Below are 9852 nucleotides of genomic sequence, written 5' to 3'. Positions count from 1 at the left end.
CATTCACATCCATACATACATAATAATATGACACTCATAAAACACCCAAGTATGTATGAGATTCGCTTCCTTAGGTCGAATCTAGGTTTGCTATGTTCTAGATAGCTATTTGGGAGATACTACCGACATCTCTATGTCTAACGTGCCTTAAGTCTAACTAATGGCTCGTTTGGTTTTATCCTAAAAGATTTTGAAATCGTTTTGGAAAAACTCCGATTCAGGCTTTGGTTGGCCCGGGTCGCTTTCGGAAAAAATATGGTCAAAGTTGGAAAAAGAAAATAGAAACCTCCCACTTAAGTCAAGGCCCAAAAGACCCGAGTCTAACTCCCAATACTTAAGTCAAACTTGGTCAAGGAACCCTTTGACTAGACCCAGTCAAGTCACGGTCAAGGTCCGAACCAAGGTCGGACCCGGATTGGCACGTTCCAGACCGTGCCAAGTCCCTCGGGTGCACGCGTCCTGGCCCTAGGCCAGACGCTTCCTAGCCCCACAGACGCGTCCTAGACGCTCTGCCCAAGCACATGCCTCTCGGACTCCCAGTCCGAGACAGCTACTGGTCTCATCAGACGCGTCCCAGACGCGTTCTGGAAGGAACAGTCCCGGTCGCGTCCGGATTCTCCATCCGAGACACGTCCGGACTTCTCTGTGGTCGTGTCCTGAAGACGCGGCCTCAAGTGCCAGACGCGGATCTCCCGGGATCCCAGTCCGAGACGCTCTCGGACGCGTCTTCCTGTCCGAGAAAAACTCGGACGCGTCCTTATCCGAGACGCTCTCGGATTCCCAGTCCGGGAAGGACTGGGACGCGTCCTGGTCAGTCCGGCTCCTGGACAGCACCTTGTCTCCTTCCAATTTTCGATTTTTTCCATCTTTTTGCTGCTGTTTTTGATGAATCTTCATCCAAAAACCAGCAATTTGAAAACTCTTTTCAAAAAACCATCCACTTTAAAATTTTCTTTTGAAAACTCTTTTCAAAAACTCAAAATTTTAAAGTTCTCCCATTGAAACTCTTTCAATTTTATATCCGATTAAGTCTAAATCTAATTTAAACTAATCAATTTCATGTCTAAATCCCTATTTAAACATAAAATCATCTAATCAATCAAGCTCGAATCTTATTCGACTAGTCAGAGATAGTTTCATGCAACCGGCTCGTGATGCCACTGTAGGGTTTTGTGTATCCTATACACTAACTAGTGTTCTAAGCGGAATCTCAAACATCACATGTTTAACACTAGATTGTCAGGATCATTATGCATAAACTAATCAATGAACTAGAGAGGGATAAATACCTTAACGCGTTTTTCCCTCGAACCATTCCAATCGCATGCAAAGATCGAGAGCTCCAATTGTAGCTCCTCTACTTGAGACACCGAGTGAATAGACTTGATCTCCCTTCCTTTCAGACTGCTAGGACTTACTAGAAGGTTAAGAAGAACTCTTCTTCTTGACTAGATTGATAGAACGGGAGCTTTTTCTCTATATTCTTCTCTCTCCAATAGCTGTATATTTTTCCACTAGAGAAAAATCCACACCTTTTCTGTTCTCAACTGACCCAATATATAGACAAACCCTAATTAGAATCTCATTCAGATTAGGTTTTCTATTTTCGGGTCACAGAAAAGATAATTACCAAAATACCCTTTTGGGGTATTTTGATAATCCCTTAAGTGTGGCCAGCCAGGGCAGCCCACCATGGGCCTTATATGGCCGGCCCACTTACTCTGATCGGCCATCTCATGGCCGGCCCAATGAGCCTTCCTTCTATCTTGTCCCGAATCTCCATTCAGACCCTTTCGGCCTTTCCAGTTGAATCCCATCCAACTTTAGCCAGTTCCCGTCTAGTCAATTCTCTCCGATCAAGCTACCACTCTTATGTGTAACCCGTTGTAGGATCCGGTCTATGTTAGCCGCGAATCAACTCCTTGATCCGACGATCGTAGTTGGCTTCTAGCAAAGCATTACGAACCCTAATTGGACCAGACTGGATGATCTTTACGTGTGGTCATCGTTATCCTAACTGACAAATTGATCGCATTGCCACCTTGGTCGAAGGACACTCCTTCGGAAGGACATCTCCTTCAGACCGAACGGATAAATCCTTCATTTTGAATCAATTTACATGAAAAAGGATTTTATATCAGTCTGTATGTGATCTTTATCAAACTCTCAATAAAAATGAACGACCAGACTTGCCTCTCCCATAACCGACTGACCTATTTTGTTATAATAGATATAGTTTTCCAATCTTTTGTGTGTAGAACTTGATATTTACATCTTCTACAAAAAAAATTGATGTTTCCATTGACTGAAAAGTTTCTTAGTTGAAGTTCAACCTTCTGAATTGTACATGTAGTTGAGTCTTCTTCGAAAGAACATGTCACCTCTAACCCACCTCTCATACGAAAGGTATAAGTACAAAATCGCCAGTGGTCTATACATCAAGCTTTTTTCTATTTGTAGTGAAAGTATTTTTTTGTAAAAGATTATTTAATTTGACGAAGAATTTGATTTCATGATGTGTAACATCATTTCCATCATCTATATTATCATAAAGCTGGCGGAGTTCAAATATTCTGTATGAATAAATGTCATTTGTGGTTTACCTTGGATCACAAGTAACATTTTTTTGTTTATAGTAAAGTCAAAATTAAATATTAGAAATTGTATTTTACGTTGTGGATTTTGTCACTTGTAATTTATAGTCTCGAGCTCGTAAACCAATAAGTGGTTAGTTGTCGACAATTAGTTGCCTAAGTGGTCCAATGTGTTGACATAAACTCCAAAATCTTGGAGGTCTCAGGTTCGATTCCCAGAAGAGGTGGTTTTCATGATTTATTGAACTTGAGTTATAAATAATGTTGTTGGACTTTAGGTCATAGTTTAATTGGGGTATTCGACAATTTCATGTTTATCACATCTTTGATGTATCAATATTAATGTAATGACTATCCTAGATCGTTGTCAATTTGCAAAAAAATAAGTGGTTAGTTATTATTTCACGCTACTAAAAATTAAGTAATGAAATATTGTTGTTGTTATTTCCTTTATAGAGACTGAGAATTACATAATGAAAATATTAGTTGTTCCCTCCATTTGGTTGATTCTCATATCTCATGATATATGTGATATCTTCATAAAAAAAAATGATATATGTGATATAATTAATGGTAGTTACATGGACAACTCATTTCATTGGCAAAACAAATCTACAATGTCACATAATGTCTCCTTGAACTCAAGGAATATTCAAAAGAATTCTTATCAATACTGGAACTCATAGGGAAGAAAATGGATTTATGGAATTTGATTGTATAACTGAAATAATTTGTTGTACCAATAGTTTCTTTCAAAATAGAATTCACATATAAATCTTACTTTTTTTTTTGCTGAAACACATATAAATCTTAATTAATCTTCATATTTAATTCGTTGTAAACTTGTTCCTACATAACTGGCGAAATATATTATACATCTTTGTGGTGCAATATATTATACATCAATTGACTTGTATAATATCATGAGAACGAAAGTATATTCATAATTATCATAAAGATACGTATAGAAAATACAAATTACTTTAAAGACTATTAGTTACACTATCACACACAAATTTAACAAATAATGTATTTTCACTTATTAGCATCCATAACTTTGGTCATTTTCTTGGCACAAAAGAAAGAACTTTGGGGTCATTTGGACCTAAAAGGGTATAGAGACTATTGTTTTGTCAAGAGGTAAAAATTGGAAATCTAAATAACATCCAACTCTTTTCTCTCTTTTATCCTCTTGTCTCAAACTTTCTTCATTGTTAAGACAAAAACTTGAACAAAAACGACAGAATCGCGAAAATTTTCAAACAAGTTGAGGTGGCTCTAGGGTTTTCCTATATCTTCATTTTCTCTATCTACAAATCTGTGAGTATTCAATCTCTATCCTCGTAGCTTTTCTTCTATTTACTTAGTTGATTGAATTGGTTATCAATGGCTGTCGGTGGAAATAACATTTACGATGAATAGAAATTGAAACTTTTGTAATACCATTATGGATTTCTTAGTGCAGGTATCCTGAAACTAGGGTTTTTGGATTTGAGAAATAGTTACAGATTTTTTTTATTATGAGGATATGAATTTCAAAGGGTTTGGGTATTTTTAAACTATTCGATTATTGATAGAATAATGTTTGTTCTTTGATTAAAATTGGGTGAAAAAAGAAGATATTAATTTCTGCATTGTCTAGAGAAGATCTTTTTAGGAATCCCTTTTACTAACATTTGAGTTTCTTCATCTAGGGTTTCATTTTGTGTTTTGTGGGATTATTGGTTAGAATAAAAGGAAATGTGCATCTTTTGCACAGCTCATATGTGGGTTCAAATGGTATCAGCAAATCTTCCATGGTTAGTGTTTCCATTAATAGGATTATGGGCACTTTCTCAGCTATTGCCACAACCATATCGTTTCGAAATTACTTCCTCTCGGTTGGCTTGTCTTGTAGTTTTGTTAGTTAGTTTATTCTGGTATGAGATTTTAATGCCAAGGTTATCATCTTGGCGAGCACGTAGAAGTGCTTGGCTTAGAGAGAGAAAGAGGATTGAAGCTATTGAGTTGCAGAAGCTAAGAAAGATGGCGATTCGACGGTGTCGAAACTGCTTTACGCCTTACCGTGATCAGAACCCTTGTGGGGGAAAGTTTATGTGTTCATATTGTGGTCATATCTCGAAAAGACCTGTTTTATCCATACCTGGGTTTGCTGAAATGGCGGCTAAAAAATCTGGATTTTTTGGGGAGTTTATGAGTAGTGGGAATACATCGATGGACAAAGGTTTTTGCAGTCACAGTGTGTTAGAAAATGGGAACAGGATTCCTGCATATTTCAAGGGGAACAATAGTTGGGCGAATAGTGGAGGTAGACTTTGTAACAACAATGATCGTTGTTTAAGAGAGACATCATATTCAGGTGTTTTCGTTTCTTTATGTAGACTATTGTCATCTTTGTTTTTGAGTATAAGGTGGCTATGGAGAAAGGTTTTTAAGATCCCCTCGAGGGAAGACGAGTTGTCGGATCCAGATCATAAAGGATTATCCAGGAAGGGAGAAAATGGGTTAAATAATTATGAGAGTAAAAGCGAGAAAGCACGCAGAAAAGCTGAAGAAAAGAGACAGGCTAGGTTAGAAAGAGAGCTTTTAGAGGAGGAAGAAAGGAAGCAACGGGAAGAGGTCACACAGCTGGTGGAAGAAAGGAGAAGACTGAGAGATGAAAAGATGGAGGCAGAAAAAGTGAACGGCAAAGGTTCAACTCATCACAAGGAAAAGAATAGTAAGAGAGAAGCAGAAAGGAAACGCCAAGATAGACGGAAGGAAAAAGATAAAGGATCTATTAAGAGTAACTCTGATTGTGAGGAACGTGATCGTAGAGTTGGCAAAGAAACGGAAATCAAACGTGATTTTGACAAGAGGAGTGAGCCTGAAAGACAGGATCACCTGAAAACTGCGAACTATAACAGGGGAAGTGGTACTAAATATCTAGAACGCGTAAAAGGTTCCCTCCTATCTTCTTCTAGAGCTTTCCGTGGCACTAGTTTTTTCCAGAACGGGTCTCATACCTCTGCTACTACTGTTTCAAAGGCATACAGACCTAATGGTTTTGTAGATCATCCCCAAGGTTCGGTCAATAGGAGAAATATGCACGGCAATGAACATGTACCTAGAAAGCTTAATTCAAATGGAGATAGGAAGGTCGTTGAAATCAGTCCTCCCCAAAATGTAAGTCGTGTCACCATTGCTTTCCTTTTATGCATTTAATTTATTTTAGTATGGTTTGTAGTTTATTTATGCTTCGAAGATGACCAAGTAAGAATAAACTATAAACTACTCAAGCATATGGTAGACCTAGAAATTCAAAGATAACTGGAGAATAGATCGGTTGAAAACCTTATCAACCCGAGTAGTTTAAATGTAGGTCATTTCTTTTATGCAGAAGTGAACAGACTGGAGCTATAAAGCACTCATATATCATTATATAACAACTAATTGACTAATTTATCATGCATAATGTATATCAAGCAGGCATGTAGTATAACAAAATATGTAATCTGACCATATATGTCACCCTCGACCCATTAATTTTAGACTCCTCCGAGCCTCTCCATTTTCAATCCTAACAACCTTAGACTGAGGCATAATTCTTCCAGTCACTGCATGACATCTTCCTTCCAGTTATCTAAATTAAAATTCAGGTTCTCGCTTTTTGGAGGTTGAGATTTTTTTGCTGTGTTGTTTAGGACCACTGCTCATTAAGCACACTGTTCACGCATCTACTAGTTCGCTTGTAAAGTTCTAATTGAATTTGCTAATTTCACGTTCATGTCAGGAAGGTGGACTTTATCAGGGATGGCGAGCTTCATTGTATTTCTCATTTGTTACTGCATTTGCAATTATACATGTCTATTTGTGTTATTTTTCCTGTTTAACTGTTAGCTGAATGATCTTCAGATTGGGCCAGATATGCAGCCACAGACACCCCTTAAGAAATCATGGCACCAGTTATTCACTCGCTCTCCAGCAGTTCCTCCTACGAGCAGTGCGAATAGCGTAGGCATATCTAATCTGAAGCCCCAAATAGAAGCTCAAAGGCTATATTTTCCTCTTCAACCACCACAAGCAAGTCCTTTGGGCAGCCAGAGTGGTTGTGGGATATCATTCCCTTCAAGTGTGCCTCCATCTCCAAATGGGTTTAGGAGTAGGTATTTACATTCTTCTTCAGAAGCTGAACAAGTGTTTTCTCTTTTTGGAGAACCACCACACAATCTGGCAATGGAAGAGCCAGAAATTTTTGAAGACCCTTGTTATGTTCCTGATCCAGTGGCTTTACTTGGTCCAGTTTCAGAATCACTAGATAACTTTTCGTGCAACTTGGGTACAGGTTTTGTAGGTAATATTCTGCCGCAAAAGTCTGGATCTTTAAATAGTGTACCTGCGGAAACTAGCAAGCTCTCTCCAATTGAGTCCCCGGTTTCGCGATTACGGGGTGTAGGAGAGCGCCATACCAACTCTAGCCCATTTCCCTGTAGCCCTAAGACCCCTGAGCGTAGCTCTTCACCTATGAGTGAATCAAATGAGGGGACATGGCAGATGTGGGACACAACACCACTTGGTCAGGACACTCTGGGTATCGTAGGTGGGCCTGCCAGCTGGCTTTTGCCCGTCGGGCAGAATCCTAAGGATACGGCGTCAAACTTTGTGGTGAATAAACAACTTCCTCCTGGTTATCATTTGCAGCAAAGGGCACTACTTGATAGTTTCTCAAACGGTGGGGAATATGCGCCTTATAGGCCAGTTTCATTTGATAGTGATCCATGGTCGTCGAAACCTATTTTCCAGCCATTAGCGGGTGATGGAGAGAACCATTTCCCTCCTCTTACGCCCTTAGTTAATTCGTCTCAGAATGGGGTGACTTATGGCAGTTCGAGTTTACAAGGCACCAATCGTTGGTCCAAGTAAGTTCTGATTATAACCTATATTTAAACTTAACAATGACTCTTTTGGCGTTGGCCACAAATGCTCTAAAGGAGCTTCTTCCATATTACCTTAACATTTTGTTTGAATAATATTTCCCATAATCATTCTGCTATTCATGATACTTTTATACCTATTATGTTATGTACCCCCCCGAAGCAATCAATAGCCTCGCTAAGCCATGTATTGCCAGCAGGCACATACTGATACACTATTATCAACTTTTATATATCATTGTGGTGCGTATCTAGTACCTATTGTCTAATTTGTTAAAGAATCAATGATGTGTAAGGACATGTTCATTTATTTTCTTAACTTGAGATTCAGTCTGCTGCTGGGTTGGCAGTTTGTATTGTGGTAGACACCACATACATACTCCGAACCACATTACTCAAGTAACCCAATGGTGAACCCTATTACTTGCCCAGAAAAGAAATGAGATTCAAGTTTATGTCTATCATGCGACCCGTGTTTTTTATGATTAGGTATAAAAAGAATCTCTTTTCAGAAGAGAATGCTGAAACATAGAGGATCATGAAAACGGAAGTAATCTAAATAATACACATGGAAGTCTCAAACTATTTGACTAAACTAAAAGGAACTGATATTTATTCCTTCAGCTTTCAATCCTTCAGCGTCACCAGCGAAGTTGTCATTTGTTTGATTACCCGGGGATCAAAAGGGTTTTGCTAGTAAATTCCTATCATTGTTATTATAGCATTACGTGAATTTAACATCGAAATGATAAGTTTTTTTCGCAATGCTGTTGCCTTCATGGCATCAATTACTAATTTTACATGAACTATTATAGAATTAACTTTCATACTAAGTGATCTTAGAGTTTCCTTTGCTCCCGTCGAAATTAACAGCTTCTCTTACACAGTTATGGTTCTTGCATCTTTGTTTTCTCTTTTATGTTCTTTTCTTATTTGTAATAAAGTTCATCTACAAGAGATTATTGCTTCACTTAACCTAGTCCTTTTGTTCATGGCGATCTTGCAGAAATAGCTCACCTGTACATGGTTCGGAGGAAGTTGTCGTTAACCCCCTGACAAAGCCTCATATCGGGAGTCTATTTTCAACCCCAGATGTACAGTCACTTTGGTCATTTAATTGAAAACCAGAAGATGAAAAAACAACAAAAATACAGGATGTCATGAATACCCCAAGTCGAGGAAAATTTAAATTTGTATGAGAAGATAAGCAACTTTCTTTAGTAAAGATGGAATAGATAGGTAGAAGATAGATTGACGGATAGATAGAGTGAGAGATGGCATTCGGGTGTCTGTGCATCCTCTTCAGGTAAGATCAACCTGTCAAAAACGCGGAGGAGTCTATTTATTGTTTTGAGTCTCGCCGTTGGATGTGAGTATAGTACCTTCTTTCTTGAGCCCATAAGATCGATGTAGCGATACTATTTATCCCTTCACTGAATTTAAACCTACTGCATTTTTTAGTATTAAGCATTTTGTAGTTTCGAAATTTGTCGATATCTTCAAGTGTTTTAGTCATGAATCAAACTGCAGAGATACAAAGAACTCCATTTCAGATCGAACAAGGTATTTGTTGGCTGGATGGCTCAAGTTTGAAGTGTTTGTTGTTCTTGTAACATTTACTGAATGTTTTTGTTATTGTAGCAGAAGATAACTTTGTTGTTGAAACAATTACACACATATAGGTTCTAAACTAGCATTTTGTTTTGAATGACGAGTATTACTGATGCTGAAGATAATGAAAATTACATTATTATGGATTTTTGGGATGGAATTGACGTCGGTGGATTAGGTAAGTTTGGGTTTGAATGAATGTGTAGACATGAATTACAGACAAATTCAGGTGGTTTCGCGTTTTTCTTGAGTAATCGGAATGTGCTAGTTAATCCTCAATCTTTTTCATCCTTTTAACATGGTATTGTTTTCTTCATCTACTTGCCCACTTAATTTTGGCCAGCGCTTTGGGGAAAGCTAAATAGTTTCCGGGGTGTGAAATTTTAAAAGGAATATACAAAATTTTGAAAAATTTCCGGGAAAACATATTTTATGGGGAATATGGTTCAAAACAAAAAACTCTCCCCCTCACCTCCCTCCACCTCACCTCCCTCCACCTCATCTTCTCTCTCCACCTCATCTTCTCTCTCCACCTCATCTTCTCTCTCCACCTCATCTTCTCTCTCCACCTCATCTTCTCTCTCTCTTCTCCGTTAGGTCGCCGGCCGGAAAATTTTTCGGCCGACGACCATGAATTTTTTTTTTTTCACTCACTCTCTCTCTCTCTAGAAACTCCGACGAAGGGGTTTCCCTTCGCCGGAGTTCCGGTATGTTGAAGAACAGACTGGAACTGG

General features: G+C 38.4%; 1 protein-coding gene across 1 annotated transcript; it reads left to right on the top strand.

The window, feature by feature from the left end:
- Positions 1-3647: 3647 nt before the first annotated feature.
- LOC147568589 (uncharacterized) lies at positions 3648-9264 on the top strand. The gene is made up of 4 exons (XM_086655005.1): positions 3648-3914; positions 4289-5759; positions 6489-7492; positions 8514-9264. The coding sequence occupies exons 2-4, from the start codon at positions 4335-4337 to the stop codon at positions 8626-8628; spliced, it is 2544 nt and encodes an 847-aa protein (XP_086511131.1). The 5' UTR covers positions 3648-3914; positions 4289-4334; the 3' UTR covers positions 8629-9264.
- Positions 9265-9852: the final 588 nt, after the last annotated feature.

Source organism: Eschscholzia californica, unplaced genomic scaffold (genome assembly GCF_041429995.1).
Source record: "Eschscholzia californica isolate CP2 unplaced genomic scaffold, dmEscCali1.0.p SCAF_1, whole genome shotgun sequence".
Lineage (NCBI taxonomy): Eukaryota > Viridiplantae > Streptophyta > Magnoliopsida > Ranunculales > Papaveraceae > Eschscholzia > Eschscholzia californica.
Note: the sequence above shows the minus strand (reverse complement) of the source record. Positions and strands in the feature narration are given on the sequence as shown.

Bases quoted from the DNA above. Each gene is read 5' to 3' on its own strand.
- LOC147568589 (XM_086655005.1), top strand. From the start codon at position 4,335: ATGTGCATCTTTTGCACAGCTCATATGTGGGTTCAAATGGTATCAGCA. The intron at 5,760-6,488 runs GTAAGTCGTGTC...AATGATCTTCAG, and splicing joins AAATCAGTCCTCCCCAAAAT to ATTGGGCCAGATATGCAGCC. The intron at 7,493-8,513 runs GTAAGTTCTGAT...GCGATCTTGCAG, and splicing joins GGCACCAATCGTTGGTCCAA to AAATAGCTCACCTGTACATG.